Source organism: Cervus elaphus, chromosome 22 (genome assembly GCF_910594005.1).
Source record: "Cervus elaphus chromosome 22, mCerEla1.1, whole genome shotgun sequence".
Classification (NCBI taxonomy): domain Eukaryota; kingdom Metazoa; phylum Chordata; class Mammalia; order Artiodactyla; family Cervidae; genus Cervus; species Cervus elaphus.
This window is the reverse complement of record NC_057836.1, coordinates 20,955,015-20,972,135: the sequence shown is the minus strand read 5'-3', so window position 1 is coordinate 20,972,135 and position 17,121 is coordinate 20,955,015. Positions and strand designations below refer to the sequence as shown.

General features: G+C 41.2%; 1 protein-coding gene across 5 annotated transcripts in view; it reads left to right on the top strand.

The window, feature by feature from the left end:
* The window catches only part of STYK1 (serine/threonine/tyrosine kinase 1), a 50,172-nt gene that overhangs the window by 24,872 nt on the left and 8,179 nt on the right, over positions 1 to 17,121 (top strand). For all 5 annotated transcript variants that reach the window (XM_043882504.1, XM_043882506.1, XM_043882508.1 and 2 more), the window contains exons 2-7: positions 4,375 to 4,476; positions 7,901 to 8,049; positions 8,721 to 8,855; positions 11,480 to 11,746; positions 13,049 to 13,230; positions 13,716 to 13,799. In XM_043882504.1, the coding sequence (XP_043738439.1) occupies positions 7,986 to 8,049; positions 8,721 to 8,855; positions 11,480 to 11,746; positions 13,049 to 13,230; positions 13,716 to 13,799 (732 nt within the window). In that variant the 5' untranslated portion in view covers positions 4,375 to 4,476; positions 7,901 to 7,985. The remainder of the gene's footprint in view (positions 1 to 4,374; positions 4,477 to 7,900; positions 8,050 to 8,720; positions 8,856 to 11,479; positions 11,747 to 13,048; positions 13,231 to 13,715; positions 13,800 to 17,121) is intronic.

Here is a 17,121-nt window from a genome sequence, read left to right as displayed (position 1 = left end):
ATGAGGGACGCTCCCTCCCATCTCCCCCACCCCCCATGGTGGAAGGTGGGTTTTTAGCCACTGGACCCCCAGGGAAGTCCCAAACTACACTTTTTAATATGTGAATAGAAAGTCAGAAGCAAACGACAAGAGAAAAAACAAGGATGGATAACCACAAATGAGGCAGTAATGTTGTTTTAATTAGAGTCCTGCCTGGGAGATTTGGCACCATAGGTATGTATAAACTGTAGGCAGGCTATGTACATATTTTCCAATCACCAAATACAGTTATCAGAATTAACAGTTTCACAGCCTCCCTGGACCCTTGATTCCAATGCCCTACATTTAGCAATACATGGCACTGAAGAGAGAACTTGAAATCTTCCAGCTCTTTATTCATTGTCTGAAATACTTTGTATAAAAATGAAGTTAGGGATTTCCTTGGTGGTCTAGTGGCTAAGACTCAGCATTCCCAATGCAAGGGGTCCAGGTTCGATCCCTGTTCAAGGAACTAGAGCCCACATGCCACAACCAAAGATCTTGAGTGCCACAACTAAGACTTGGAGCAGCCAAATAAATAAAGAAATATTAAAAATGAAATTAAATGTTTTGTTTAGGAAAGAAATGAGACACAGTCAAAGAAAACTAGACCAACTTAACCCACTCCAGTATTCATGCCTGGAGAATTCCAGGGACAGTGGAGGGTGGCAGACTACAGTCCATGGGGTCACAAAGAGTCAGACATGACTGAGTGACTAACACTTTCACTTTCAAGGACTATAGGGAAGGTATACTTTTCCACCATAAACCACTGACCACTGTTGTTCAGACAGGGCTGTTTACTAGAGCCCTGGAGCTGGAGTCGTGGATGGGAAGAGAGCCTTTAAAAATAATTTGAGAGGTAATGGCATGAAAGCATAAGGCATATAGGAGTGTTTTATATTCCTAAGGATTTTATAGTCCAATTAAGAGATGAAGCAGTAGCCAACATACTTTTTTCTTTTTATATGACTTCCCTGATGGCTCAGATGGTAAAGCATCTGCCTACCATGCAGGAGACCCAGGTCCGATCCCTGGGTTGGGAAGATCCTCTGGAGAAGGAAATGGCAACCCACTCCAGTACTCTTGCCTGGAAAATCCCATGTACGGAGGAGTGTGGTGGGCTACAGTCCACGGGGTCACAAAGAGTTCGACACGACTGAGTGACTTCGCTTTACTTAGTGAGATATAGTTTGAAGGAGACAGAGTTTGGTCACAGATTTAGAACATTCTTCTAATAGTCAGATGGGTTAGAATTGGACCCACAGGAAGGGTCATCCCAGGAGGTTTGGCATCCAGCTGTAACTCTTCCTAGCTTGACACAGAATGGGCAAGCAAAGTCAGGTGATAACTGAATATTGTTTAGTTCCTGAGTTGTGTCCCACTCTTTGTGGCCCCATGGACTGTAGCCCATTAGGCTCCTCTGTCCATTGGATTCTCCAGGTGCAAATACTGGAATGTGTTGCCATTTCTTTCTTCAGGGGAGCTTCCAGATCCTGGGATTGAACCTGCATCTCTTGCACTGGCAAGCAGATTCTTTACCACTGAACCACCAAGGAATTTATATATTAGTATTCAGAGAGAATTGCAGAGACAAAAATGATGTAGAGAGAAATACTATTGTTACAAGTGAATTAAGAATTTTGTGATCTGAGTGCTTTGGTAGGCTTTGTGTGGTAAAGTTTCCTGTAGGTTTTCATGGATGTATGAGTATTATAGGTGTGCATTCCTTAAAAATTATATACATTTATTTGGTATATTATAGATTTCTCTGGCCAAAGTGTAATCATTGGAAAGAGCTTACTGTACAAACATCTGGAAAGCAATTTATTTATTCATTTAAAAAATATTTGTTGTTTATTTGACTTCACCAGGTCTTAGTTGTGGCACATGGACCTTTTAGTTGTGGCAAGAAACTTAGTTGTGGCATATGGGATCTAGTTCTCTGGCCAGGGATCAAACCTGCACCCCCTGCATTGGAAGGTGAAGTCTTTAGTCCCTGTTGGTAGGAATTTAGAGCTGTGATTCTTTGGATACCCTCTCTAGTCCCACTGATTCATTGCAACCTAAGAAATTTAAACCAACTCAAGACAGTCAAAAAAAAAAAAAGAAGAAGAAAGAAACTGGGTTCTGACCTTGACAGCCACAGAAAGTGGTGCTCTATAGTCTCCATAATTATCCAGATATGAGAAAGATCAGTAGTGGGCTGCTATTATCTTATATATGGCATGTCTGGCCAGCCTCTAGGAGGCATGTACTGTCCAACCTGTTTTAGAACTGATTTTCTCAGAGACAGAACTTTCAGTGGTATCTCCCAATCAAACACAGATTCTAATTATCCTCTCAAGGCCATGGAACTGTAAATGCTATCAATAGCAAATGAGACTGGTACACTGAAAATTCCAAAATATCAATGAAGGAAATGAAGCAAGAACAGAATAAATGGAAAGACATCCAATAGGAAGTAGGAAGACTTAATATTATTAAGACAACAATTTTCCCAAGTTGATATATGCAGTCAATGTAGTCTCTGCCACAATTCCAGATTTTTTTTTTTTAGGGATGGTGAGGTTGATTCTAAATTTCATTTAAAAAGGAACACAAGGGATTGAAAGTATCCAAAACAATCTTCAAAAAGAGAACACTGTAGGACTCAGAGTTAATAATTTGAATTTTTTTGAGGGGGGCCACACTGAGCAGCTGCTTATAAGATCTTAGTTCCTCGACTAGGGATTGAATCCAGACCCTTGGCAATGAAAGTGCTGAGTCCTAACTACTGGACCACCAGGGAATCCCCGCAACTTAATTATTTTAAAACATACTGCAAAGCTTCAGTGAAGACCATGCGATGTTGGCATAAGGAGAATCTGGAGTTCAGACCCTGTAACCCCTGTTTTCTGGCCTCCAGCCTCAGGTTGAATTACGGCCTCAGATTTCCTGGTTTTCAACTTACAGGCAGCAGACTGTAGGACTTCTCAGCCTCCATAGCCTTGTGAGCCAATTCCTATTTTAATTTCCTCTAATATATATACATATACATATAGGTATATATAGGTTCAATCCCTGGGTCAGGATGATCCTCTGGAGAAGGAAATGGCAACCCACTCCAGTATTCTTGCCTGGGAAATTCCCATGGACAGAGGAGCCTGGCGGGCTACAGTCTCTGGGGTCTCAAAGAGTCGGACATGACTTAGCAACTAAACAACAACAGAATATAGGTTTATCTCCTTGCTCCAGTGTCCAATTTCGTCTGATTGCTACTTGTTATTAAGCTGTGTCTTTAAACTCTGTGCTGTGTGTGCTGGACTAAGTCATTCAGTTGTGTCCAACTCCTTGTGACCCCATCGACTATAGCCTGCCAGGCTCCTCTGTCCAAGGGATTCTCCAGGCAAGAATACTGGAGTGGGTTGCCATGCCCTCCTGCAGGCGATCTTCCTGACCCAGAGACTGATCCCACATCTCTTGCGTCTGTCTTCCGCACTGGCAGATAGATTCTTTACCACTAATGTCACCTGGGAAGCCCTTAAACTGTCTAAGGGCTGATCAAATAAAACTAGTGGTGAGAACCTTGCTCTGGAAATGAAATAGAAAGTCACGTTGCATCCAAAGGTGAATGCTCTGTATAAGTGTGACGTCTAAGTGAAAGGGTATGAGCATGGACTTGGGTCTTTGGACACAGGTGTGCGTGGCTATGTGTTGTCATTGGGGGTTTCCACCCTGAGCAACTCCACGTGGGGACACACACACAGAACTTTATGTTTTGTGCTCAAGTATGTGTCAATGGGTGTGTAGTTTGGTTTCTGGGCAGAGCTCACTAGCTGGAGCTGGCTGTCACCTGCCCCTTTCTTCCTCCTGTGTCTGGTAAGAGAGGTACTCACAGAACTGACTTCCCAGAGTCAAACTTGTTTAACTGGCTGCTCCCTGAATAAAAATAATTACCTCTGATAATGCACCAAAAAGGAAGTAAGTAGAAAGAAGAATCAGAATGACATTTTCAAATTATGTTTGGTTGTCTTGGCTGAGCTAACGTTTTATTTTTAGGAACTTGTTCTCGCCACCCTCTCAAGGCTTGCTGTTTCTTGCAGAGTGTTTTCCCTTTTGTGTGATCTTGTGGAATTGTGGGAACTCTCACCTTACCTTTTTGCCTCACAAACTAGATCAGAGGGACTTTGCTATCTTACAATTTGTTATCTTCATAGATCCCTTGCTATTTGCAAACCCACAGATAAGACTTTCCTTTTCTCTCTAAGATGTTTCTCCTGCCTACTCCTCTGTTGACTTAGGCTTCTGTCAACCAGTCACTCACCTGCCTGTCTTCTGAGTTGTAAGGAAATTGTTTAATTTTCATTCCCTCAGACAAACTCATGGAGCTCCAGAAAGAGTGAAAAGAAGATTCAGCTGGCTGGGAGGTTTCTTTGCATACGTGTTTCCAGAACTGAGACACTCTGCCTCAATAAGGTATTAGTGGTTCCCCCCCTCCCCGCCCCAGTTTTATTTGTTTATTTATTTATTTACTTTACAATATTGTATTGGTTTTGCCATACATTGACATGAATCCACCATGGGTGTACATGTGTTCCCCATCCTGAACCCCACTCCCACCTCCCTCCCCATCCCATCCCTCTGGGTCATCCCAGTACACCAGCCTCAACCCCTTGCATTCCTATACACTAACAATGAGAAAACAAAGAGTAATTAAGGAAACAATTCCATTCACCATTGCAACAAAAAGAATAAAATACTTCGGAATAAATCTACCTAAAGAAACAAAATACCTATATATAGAAAACTATAAAACACTGGTGAAAGAAATCAAAGAGGACACAAATAGATGGAGAAATATACCATGTTCATGGATTGGAAGAATCAATATAGTGAAAATGAGTATACTACCCAAAGCAATCTATAGATTCAATGCAATCCCTTAAACTACCAACAGTATTTTTCAGAGAACTAGAACAAATAATTTCACAATTTGTATGGAAATACAAAAAACCTTGAATAGCCAAAGCAATCTTGAGAAAGAAGAATGGAACTAGAGGAAGCAACCTACTTGACTTCAGTCTCTACTACAAAGCCACAGTCATCAAGACAGTATGGTACTGGCACAAAGACAGAAATATACATCAATGGAACAAAATAGAAAGCCCAGAGATAAATCCACACACCTATGGACACTTTGTCTTTGACAAAGGAGGCAAGAATATACAATGGAGAAAAGACAATCTCTTTAACAAGTGGTACTGGGGAAACTGGTCATCCATTTGTAAAAGAATGAAACTACATAACTTTCTAACACCATACACAAAAGTAAACTCAAATGGATTAAAGATCTAAATGTAAGACCAGAAACTATAAAACCCCTAGAAGAAAACATAGGCAAAACACTCACTGACATAAACCACAGCAGGATCCTCTATGACCCACCTCCCAAAATATTGGAAATAAAAGCAAAAATAAATGAATGGGAACTAATTAAAATTAAAAGCTTCTACACAATGAAGGAAACTATAAGCACAGTGAAATGACAGCCTTCGGAATGGGAGAAAATAATAGCAAATGAAGCAATAGACAAAGGATTAATCTCAAAAATATACAAGCAACTCCTACAACTCAATTCCAGAAAAATAAATGACCCAATCAAAAAGTGGGCCAAAGAACTAAACAGACATTTCTCCAAAGAAGACATAAAGATGGCTAACAAACACATGAAAAGACGCTCAACATCACTCATTATCAGAGAAATGCAAATCAAAACCACAATGAGGTACCATTTCACGCCAGTCAGAATGGCTGCTATCCAAAAGTCTACAAGCAGTAAATGCTGGAGAGGGTGTGGAGAAAAGGGAAGCAACCTAGATGTCCATCAGCAGATGAATGGATAAGAAAGCTGTGGTACATGTACACAATGGAATATTACTCAGTCATTAAAAAGAATACATTTGAATCAGTTCTAATCAGGTGAATGAAACTGGAGCCTTTTATACAGAGTGAAGTAAGCCAGAAAGAAAAACACCAATACAGTATACTAATGCATATATATGGAATTTAGAAAGATGGTAACGATAACCCTGTATGTGAGAAAGCAAAAGAGACACAGATGTATAGAACAGTCTTTTGGACTCTGTGGGAGAGGGTGAGGGCGGGATGATATGGGAGAATGGCACTGAAACATGTAAATTATCGTATGTGAAACGAATCGCCAGTCCAGGTTGGATGCATGGTACAGGGTATTAGTGGTTATCAGTATCAATAATAGGGATTCCTAGGTGGCGCTAGAGGTAAAGAACCCGCCTGCCAATGCAGGAGATGTAAGAGACGTGAGTTAGATCCCTGGGCCAGGAAGATCCCCTGGAGGAGGGTGGGGCAACCACTCCGGTATTCTTGCCTGGAGAATGCCATGGACAGAGGAGAGCCAGGAGGGCTTCAATCCATAGGGTCACACAGAGTCAGACATGATTGAAGTGAATTAGCACACATGCAAGCAGTATCAATAATAAAGCAAAACATATGATGTAACAGAAAGGAGCATGAAATGACTAATGTCATATTGTATAATATAGTATTTATCATATAAGCTACAATTCTGAATTTCTAAATTTTACCTTGTAATTAAATCTTTACAGAACTAGATCATCTGTTTAGAGTTAACCTAGGCAGTGGGAAATCACCATATTTGTTTCAGACCAATCAGAATTAAAGAAGTTGGCTTTGCTGGCCACAGAATCAGGTTAACCAAGGGCAAAATTAAGTTTTTACATGTATGCAAGAGTGGTAACCACTAGTTCTCTTCAGAAAGAAAAGACTGGATTTTTGGAACTGTGTGCTGATAATATGGAATTATTATTATGGAGGAGGGCATGGCAACCCACTCCAGTATTCTTGCTTGGAGAATCTCCATGAACAGAGGAGCCTGGCAGGCTACAATCCATGGGGTTGCAAAGAGTTGGACATGACTGAGTGACTAAACACAGCATATGCTGATTGTGTAGAGTACAAACATATAAAGAATCTCTGGCCACGTTAACAAGAAACTTGTAACCATAGTCTCCTTGAAGGAGAATTGGGAACTGGATAGACAGAGAAGGGTGGGGTGGAAAAAAGATTTTCATAGCATACCATTTTGTAGTTTTATTTTTGAATCATATGAATATATTTCCTTTTTGTTTAAAAAAAGAGAAGACAGCTTAGCACTGACACTTTCTTTAACCCATAAGTTAAAGAAACTTAAAGAACCCATAAGTTAAAGAACCCATAAGTTCTTTAACCCATAACTGGTAAGAATGAGGGTCTATGTCTATCTTTATATGAAGAACAGAGGAAGCTTCAGGAGCTGCAAAACTAAATAGTTTTATTGATAGCTGCTATCTGCTCATTAGTAGTGAGAATGCAGTGTAGGGGTATGTTAGAGAAGGAAAGCAAATGTATAACTCATCTCTCTTGAAATCCACCAACTATTTGTTCATGGTCTGAATTAGGTTTGTATAAAAATGAAATTAAGTGTTTTGTTTAAAAAATTAGGAGATACACAGAAAAAGAAAATTAGACCTGCTTAAGGGCTGCTAGGGAGATAAATCTTTCCCACATCTGTTCCCATGGACCACAGTTTTACATTTGTGAACTTGATCATCAGAGCAGGAGTCTAGGGCAGGAGGGAGCCTTTAAAATAATTTGAGAAACAACAGCATGAAAGGATCAGACCAGATCAGGGCTAGATAAGCTGTATAAAAGGAAAATGGCAGGAAGAAACAATTTCTTCCTGCTTGAACATCAGATAGATAGATGAATTGGTGGCTCAGAGTTTCAGGTAGCCAGATACTTGATAACCAGTGATCTGGAGAGGTGTTTTAAAGTTCTGTGTGCTCCATTTTATTTTTTTCAGAACAACTTAGGCCTTGGGAGTCATTCTCAGCGGTGCTCTGTGCATCCTCAAGGGGTCAAGCACTGGAGTGGACCACTGCGTTGTGATGGGAAATGAGAGGGGCGTGATGCGGATGCTGTTGGAATGCAGTCTCAGTGACAAGTTGTGTAGTAAGTACAGATGATACAGAAATCCATCCTCTGATTTTTGATGGAGATTAAGATCTAAAAAGGGCTTCAGAACAGGGCTTCCTAGGTGGCAGCTGAGGTAAACAATCCACCTGCCAAGGCAGGAGACATAAGAGACATGGGTTTGATCCCTGGGTTGGGAAGATTCCCTTGAGAAGGGCATGACAACCCACTCCAGTATTCTTGCCTGGAGAATCCCATGGACAGAGGAGCCTGGTGGGCTACAGTCCATAGGGTCGTACAGAGTCGGACACAACTAAAGTGACTTAGCATGCATGCACAAGATCTGAAGAGATTCTGGAAGAAAGATCATTTGATTTCTAATAAAATGAAGAGAGTGGTGAGAAAGGAATTGGCGCTAAGGATCATTGTCTCTGAAGGAGGTGGGCAGGGTGGGGGAGAGTGGCAATCAGAGATAAAGATGTGCTGCCTTTTCATCTCAGCAGGAAAAATGAGAGAGGAGGCACAGGATATACTTGCTGGGCTGAGAAACAGGGGCATAGGGATTCAGATCAGGGAGCTGATCTCAGTTGTGGTAGAGGGATCAGAAGGAAGAGATAATCATGTCACATACAGTGAGCTGAAGATTCATGGGGAGGGGGAGTCCGGTTAGGCTGCTTCTTCAATCTTTTCTTGCTTGATCTCCTACCTAGTTATCCAGGAACAGCAGTATGAAATCATCATCATCCCTACCTTCCTGGTTGGTACCTTCCTCATCCTCCTCGGCGTCATCCTGTGGCTTTTTATCAGAGGACAGAGAGCCCAACAGCAGTCTCCAGGACCTCGAGGTAAGATTCAAACAGGCTGGGCAGTGACTTGGGAAAGATGGAGATGGTAGGAAAGAAGACCCAAGCTTCAGTGAGCTCAAATCTCAAGGACTCTGATGAGATAGAGGGTATGGGTCCCCTCCTGTGGAGTTGAGAGGAGCAGGCAAGCCTTTCTTAGGGATGTCATGAGTTGAAATTCAATATTCAATATATGAATTTCATATACTCATATAACAAGAAATTTCATAATTTCTTGTTAGCTGAAAGAAGAGAAGGTGAGAGAGGCCTCATGTAACCTCTTTTTGTCTTCTTTGTCCTATTGTACCATCAAATCTTTGGCCATGTGAGTGTCTAAGGACTGGGGAGGAAGCCTGGGGATAAAGCCAAAGGCTTTGTAATGAGCTTTGAAGGATGACATTTTACTCTATAATACATTCCACCCCTACTTTGTGCTTATGGAATTTCTGATGTAAAGGAGTAGCCTTAATAATAGTCTTTTCTTTTTAAATGATTTTTAAAAATTTATTTATTTATGGTTGTGCTGTTCTTCATTGCTGCTCCTAGGCTTTCTCTAGTTTTGGCCAGCGAGGATTACTCTTCATTGTGGTGCACAGACTTACTCTGTGGCTTCTCTTGTTGTGGAACATGGGCTGTAGGGCACTCAGGCTCAGAAGTTGTGGCACATGGGCTTAGTTGCCCTGTGACATATGGAATCTTCCTGGATCAGGGATTGAACCCATATCCCCTCCATTGGTAGGCAAATTCTTAAACACTGGACCACCAGGGAAGTCCCATAATAGTCTCTGAAGCACTAGGTAGGAGATGATAGCATGCTATTCTGGAGTATCACTGAGCATATGATGAAAGACAGTCAGCTTGAATGGAAAACTTAGAGAAGAAAGAAGGGAAAAATTTCCTGACAGGGAAATGAATCTCTAGAGTGGTGGATCCCTTCTCCTTCTCTAAATTGTATCCTAATTTTCTTTGTTGTTGTTGTTGTTGTTGTTGAGTCACTAAATCATGTCCAAATTTTTGTGACCCCATGGACTGCAGCACGCCAGGCTTCCTTGTCCTCTACTATCTCCCCAAGTCTGCTCAAGTTTATGTCCTTTAAGTTGGTGATGCTATCTAACCATTTCATCCTCTGTCAACCCCTTCTCCTTTTGCATTCAATCTTTCCCAGCATCAGGGTCTTTTCCAATGAGTCGGCTGTTCACATCAGGTGGCCAAAGAATTGGAGCTTCAGCTTCAGCAACAGTCCTTCCAAAGAATATTCAGGATTGATTTCTTTAGGATTAATTGGTTTGATCTCCTTGCAGTCCAAGGGACTCTCAAGAGTCTTCTCCAGCACCATAGTTAAAATATATAGCATATGTAAAACAAAAGTCCTGAAATTCCCTCACAATTTCCTCTTCATAGTCTTCCCTGTCATAATAAATGGCAAGCCAAGCTTGCTATGTGTTCAATCTAAAATGAAGTCTAAAAAAAAAAAAAAAAAATCAATAAAATGAAGTCTAAATGAAATCTGAAGGTGTCCTTGCCTCCTCTTTCTCTCCCATTCTGTATCCAATCTATTAGCAAATCCTGTTTAACTGTACCTTCAAAATAGACTCAAGTCACCCTCACCTCTCAGAGAAAATTGTAATACACCATTACCTAGTCTCCCTGCTTCTGCCTGTATCCTTTTATGGTCTGTTCTCCTCAGAGCAGTGGAATGACTCTTTTAAGGCTTAAGCGAGCCCTGTTAATTCTCTGCATGAAATCTCCAGTAGCTTCTTATCTTAGAATGAAAAATAGATTAAATTCTTTCAGTGGCCTTACATGATCAGAGTCTTCTCTGGCCTCATCTCCTGTAACCCTCTTATTGTCTTACTTGGTTCCAGGCTCACTGATTTCAATGTTGTTGTTTAGTCGCTAACTCATGTCCAACTCTTTGCGACTCCATGGACTGTAGCCCATCAGGCTCCTCTGTCTATGGGATTTCCAGGCAAGAATACTGGAGTGGGTTGCCATTTCCTTCTCTAGGGGATCTTCCCCACCCAGGAATCTAACCCAGGTCTCCTGCATTGCAGGCAGATTCTTTACCGACTGAGCTATGAGGGAAGCCCATAACCACTGGACTGCCAGGGAAATCTAAGACCTTCTTGATTGAGACTCTGGGAAATGTGGAATAATTTGATTTTGGGGACAACTTGAGGGAAGAAGAATAACGTTAGCTTAGAGTTGAGTACTTATCCATACCTCTGTTTCACCCTTGAAAGTCACTTTATTGACTCAAATGATAGTTCCCCTGGCAGTTACCACCACCTTTAGGTGTCCGTGGTTTGAAGACCTATTCAGTAGCTTTTTGAATTGTCTCTAGACTCTACTCATACTGAACTGGAATTCTGAGAAAGACTGAACAGAAATGTCTTTACCAATTTTCAGAGGTCCATCTTGAGTTGCCTTAGAAGTAATGGGATTATGACATATATTCTACAAGGTTTGTCTTGATGCTGGTTCATAGAGAAGCACCTGAAGCTACCTCACCTTGACCCAAGAGATAAAATTGCTGAAGGGACTTCTTGGTGGTTTGTTTGTGGTTCTGATTTCCTGGAGTCCCTGGGACCAGGAAAAAGCTGGTTGGTGTCACCTCTTTTCTTTAGGTGTTGCCCATGTACCTCTATCTGGGAACCTAAGCCAGGAAGCAGCAAGACCTGGGGAAACTGTGTTTGTACCACTTGAGGAGACCTCGGTGGAAAGCCTTCTGCGAACTTCTGCACATGCCCTGGCTAAGCTGCAGGTGCCCCGGGAGCAACTCTCTGAAGTTCTGGAGCAAATCCACAGTGGTAGCTATGGGGCCATCTATCGCACCACGATGCACACTGGGAACCCTGCAAAGCCCAAGAGTGTGGTCCTCAAGAGTTTAAAAGGTAAAAGGAGGGGTATTGGACTTATTTTCCTCTTTTAACAGTTTTACTGTGAACCCTCAATGGAGAATGCTAACAGGATTTTCAGACATTGGGATGTTAATCAGGAGATAGTTGTGACCACAGTTGGCCCACAATAAGAAGGGAATAGAAAGTAAAAATTCAAGAACAGAAAAGTTCTTCTTTGGTTCTTTCCCTAGCTCAACCTTGCCTATTAAGGATGTTAAAACTAACTTTTTGCCTATTGGATATTTCTTGGATGAGTATTTTGAGGCTGTTTCTTCATTTTTCTTGACTATTTGATTTCTTTTCCAGATACTTCATTTTCTTTTGGACTGATACTCATGATGTGGACCACTAATGATGGATACATAAAACAGAACAAAGATAGGATTAGCAAGAATCATAATCAAAAGGTCTAGAAGTGATAATATTTTAATGTGTGATACTATTTTTTTTATCATTGCTATTTTTATTGAATGTAATTAAAAGCAGAAGGGACAATAAACAGTTTCTCCAGCAAACAAAAGAAAACAAGCAAACAAAACAGAAGCAAAGTGCTTTAAGAAAGCAATGGAATACAGATCTTTTCTTGGTTTAGAACATTGAGGTTTGGGAGATTGTCACCTCAGCTTAATCTGTGTAATAGTCACACATATTTGTAACCTGAACACCATCCTGGATTCCTTCTTCTTCAAATCTATAGAGCTCTGGCGGAAAGTCATTCTTTAGGCATCAAATGAGAATCATGAAATTTGAACCTATATACATATCAACCGTTAGTTTTCTATTCCTTCAACAAAATATTAATATCTATGTTATAGCCAGGGGCTTCCACGTAGCTCAGCAATAAAGAATCTGTCTGCAATGCAGGAGAAACAGGTTCAGAAAAATCCCCTGGAGAAGGAAATGGCAACCCACTCCAGTATTCTTGCCTGCAGAATCCCATAGACAGAGGAGCCTGGTGGGCTACAGTCCATGAGGTCCCAAAAGAGTCAGATATAACTTAGTGACTAAACAACAAGAAAACAGTATGTGTGATAATATTTTAATGTAAACAGAACAGTTTTCTATTAGGCAGAGGAAAGTCTAACTAGTTCTGAAGAATTGTGGTTCTATGTTACCTTTGATAAAAGAACAGTGACATCGAAGATCATCTAATTGATCCGCTTTCTGTTTACTTTTGGTCTATGCTCATTCCCCTTTGGGATCTTGAAATCTATCATCTGAGGTTGCTTCCTGCCTCATACTCCCCACTTTATTGGTGACACTGCTCATTCCGCATGGTTCTTCTGTCCCCCACAGAACCAACTGGGCTCCAAGAGGTGCAGGATTTCTTAGGGCGAATCCAATTCTATCAGTACTTGGGGAAGCACAAGAACCTGGTACATCTGGAAGGCTGCTGCACAGACAGGCTGCCGCTCTACATGGTATTGGAGGATGTGGCCCAGGGAGACCTGCTCAGCTTTCTCTGGACCTGTCGCCGGGTGAGCGGTGGGGCAGAGGTGTTAGGAAGAAAGGCTTGACCTGGTTGATTAGCTGTGCACATACCAATTAGCCTGACAAATTCTGTTCTTCCTTCATCCTGCTATTCACCTACATTCTTTATTATTTTCCTGGTCCAGTAAATCATGGCACTTCTCTGCATACCTGGGAATCTCTCATACCATCTCTCCTTGAATCTTTTAGCTTTTGTACATTTTTTAGTTTTTAAATTTTTATTTATTTATTTTTGGCTGTGCCACGTGGTTAGTGGGATCTAACTTCCCCGACAAGGGATCAAACCCAGGCCCTTTGCAGTAAAAGTGTGGGTTCCTAACCACTGGACTGCCAAGGGAATTCCCAAGTCCTTATATTTTTGTGTCTTTGCCCTCTCTTCAGTAACTGCATTTAAGAATATTTCTTTCCCTATTTTTTCCTTTAGATCTGTTCATGTCATTTTGATGCAATGCCTTTTTCTTTATCTCTTTAGGATGTGATGACCATGGATGGTCTTCCCTATGACCTCACAGAGAAACAAATATATCACATTGGGAAGCAGGTCCTTTTGGCTTTGGTAAGGCTTGGAGAAGTGACAACAGATGGCAGTGATCTTTTTTGTTAACCTGGTATTTAATGTCATGTTTCTCATATTATGTTCTCAAATGGGGTATATATTATAAATGAAATTGGATGGAAGTTAGGGGGCAGAAACTCAAGCATCGATAAATAGTTTTCAATTTTCTCTTTATGAAATTATTTAGATAATATAATTCAGGATTGGTAATTCTAGGTAGAAAGTGGCCAATTTAGGGTTTCTAGAAGAAACAGGAAGGGTTTTATTTCTTTTATTGTTCATTAAAAAATAATTTTTTTTTGACCACACCATGAGGTATGTGGGATCTTAGTTCCCTGACCAGGGATCAAACCCATGCCCTGGGAAGCACAGAATCTTAACTACTGGACCACCAGGGAAGTCCCAAGAAGGGTTTTAAAAGTTTTCTCAGTCTTAAAGGTAAAAGCACCAGGGCCAAGAGCTATATGTCCACATGTTGTTCACTCAGTCGTGTCCGATTGTTTGCAGCTGTATGGACTGTGGCCGGCCAGGCTCCTCTGTCTTCCACTATCTCCCAGAGTTTGCTCAAATTCATGTCTATTGAGTCGGTGATGCTATCTAGTCACCTCATTCTTTGCTGCCCCCTTCTCATACTTCTCTGTTACCAGATGTAAAAGAGGAAAAGATAAGATAAGCTAGTAGAAGATTTGGGAAGAGAAAACAAATGGGTGAAAGTCTACAGAGCCAGGAGGATGTTTATAATTTATACCTGAAGAACAAGAAATACTAGCTCAGAATGTGTTAGGTAGGAGACTTGCTGTAATGCTGAATGTGACAAGAATTGCAGATACTTGAAAAAGAACAAAGAACAAGTGGAAGAGGAGGAATAAGAAAGGGGTGAAAATGAGATCATTTCTTTATTTTAAACTAACCTAAATAGGGACTTCCCTAGTGGTCTGGTGGTTGACTCTGCACTTCTAATACAAGGGACACGAGTTTGATCCCTGACCAGGGAACTAGGATCCCACATGTCTTGTCAATGTCATCCAGTTGTGGTGGTTCTCAAACACCTTCTTGGCTGTGCTGGAATAATTTTGATACTTCTTAAAAATATGGATTACCAGGCTCCTCTCCCTAGATTTTGGTTAAGTAAACCCGGAGTTAAAACCTTGTGAGTTTATAAAGCTTTCAGGTAGTTCTGATTTGTGTGCATGCTCAGTAGCTCAGTTGTGTCCGACTTTGTGACCCCTTTGTGGACTGTAGCCCTTCAGGATCCCCTGTTCATGGGATTTTTCAGTCAAGAATATTGGAGTGGGTTTTTACTTCTGGACTAAAAAGTATTAGTAGAATTTGTAGTACTTACTATGAATTAGAATACCTGGCTTTGGTCACTTAATGTGGCCTTGTGTAATCATTTAGATTTATCGGAAAGCTACTTCCCTAACTTATCTCATCTAGTTACTTTAGGGACAAAATGAACTGATGTAAAATTGTATATAAATTTACTATCATGACAGTTTTGCCACATATTATTATTGTTGTGCAGTCACTAAGTTGTATCTGACTCTTTGTGACCCCATGGCCTGCAACATGCCAGGCTTCCCCCTCCTTCACTATCTCCCAGAGTTTGCTCAGATTCATGTCCATTGAGTTGGTGATGCTATCTAACCATCTCATCCTCTGCTGCCCTCTTCTCCTTTTGCCTTCAATCTTTCCCAGCATCAGGGTCTTTTCAAATGAGTCAGCTCTTCCCATCAGGTGGCCAAAGTATTGGAGTTTCAGCTTCAACATCAGTCCTTCCAATGAACACCCAGGACTGATGTCCTTTAGGATGGACTGGTTGGATCTCCTTGCAGTCCAAAGGACCCTTAAGGGTCTTCTCCAACACCACAGTTCAAAAGCATCAATTCTTCGGTGCTCAGCTTTCTTTATAGTCCATTTCTCACATCCATACACGAACACTGGAAAAACCATAGCCTTGACTAGATGGACCTTTGTTGGCAGAGTAATGTCTCTGCTTTTTAGTATGCTGTCTACGTTGGTCATAGCTTTCCTTCCAAGGAGTAAGCGTCTTTTAATTTCATGGCTGCAATCACCATCTGCAGTTATTTTGGAGCCCAGAAAAATAAAGTCAGCCATTGTTCTATTGTTTCCCCATCTATTTGCCATGAAATGATGGGACCAGATGCCATGATCTTAGTTTTCTGAATGTTGAGCTTTAAGCCAACTTTTTGACTCTCGTCTTTCACTTTCGTCAAGAGGCTTTTTAGTTCCTCTTCACTTTCTGCCATAAGGGTGGTGTCATCTGCATATCTGAGGTAATTGATATTTCTCCTGACAATCTTGATTCCAGCTTGTGCTTCCTCCAGCCCACCATTTCAGAAAAATGTGAAATCAGGCCAGGGCCAGAGTCAGAATATGAGATTTTATTTTCCAAACCCAGTATGAATATTATTTGGCTTATTTGCTCAGTTTGCTACTCTTGGTTTGTTTGTTTAAAGCAAAGTTAGTATATTTACTAATAAATTTGTCTTCAAAAATGAAAAGGGTAGATCAATGTATCAGAAATGTATGGATCAATGTCAGACCCAGAGAATGTACAACACAAAAAGTGCACCCTTTTGTAAGCTCTGAACTCCAGTTGAAAACAGTGTACCTGTGTAAGGTTTCCCTGGTAGCTCAGCTGGTAAGCAATCTGCCTGCAATGCAGGAGACTCTGGTTCAGTTCCTGAGTTGGGAAGATTCCCTGGAGGAGGGCCTGGCAACCCACTCCAGTATCCTTGCCTGGAGAATCCCATGGACAGAGGAGCCTGGAGGGCTACAGTCCATGGGATCAAAAAGAGTCGGACCCAACTGAGCGACTAAGCATATAGGGCTTCCCAAATGGTACAGTCATAAAGAATCTGCCTACCAATGCAGAAGTTGCAAGAAGAGACTTGGGTTTGATCCCTGTATCAGGAAGATCTCCTGGAGGATGAAATGGCAAACCACTCCAGTATTCTTGCCTGGGAAATCCCATGGAGAGAGGAGCCTGGTGGGCTATAGTCCATGGGGTTGCAGAGTCACAACTGAGCACATAGCCGTAACAAATGTATCACAGTGGTACAAGTTGTTAATAATAGAGGAAACTGAGGGGCAGGAGGCATGAGTGCTCTGGGTTTTCCACTCAACTTTGTTTTCACCCTAAAACAGCTCATAAAAAAAATAATAAAGTTTTGATTTTTTTTAAAAGAATGAATTTCTGGTATCAGTTTGTTGATCTTAAACACAGTGCAAACATGTCTGATTCATTATAAGTATTGTGCTCCTTATGAATTAGAATATTTGGTTCTGGTCACTGCCA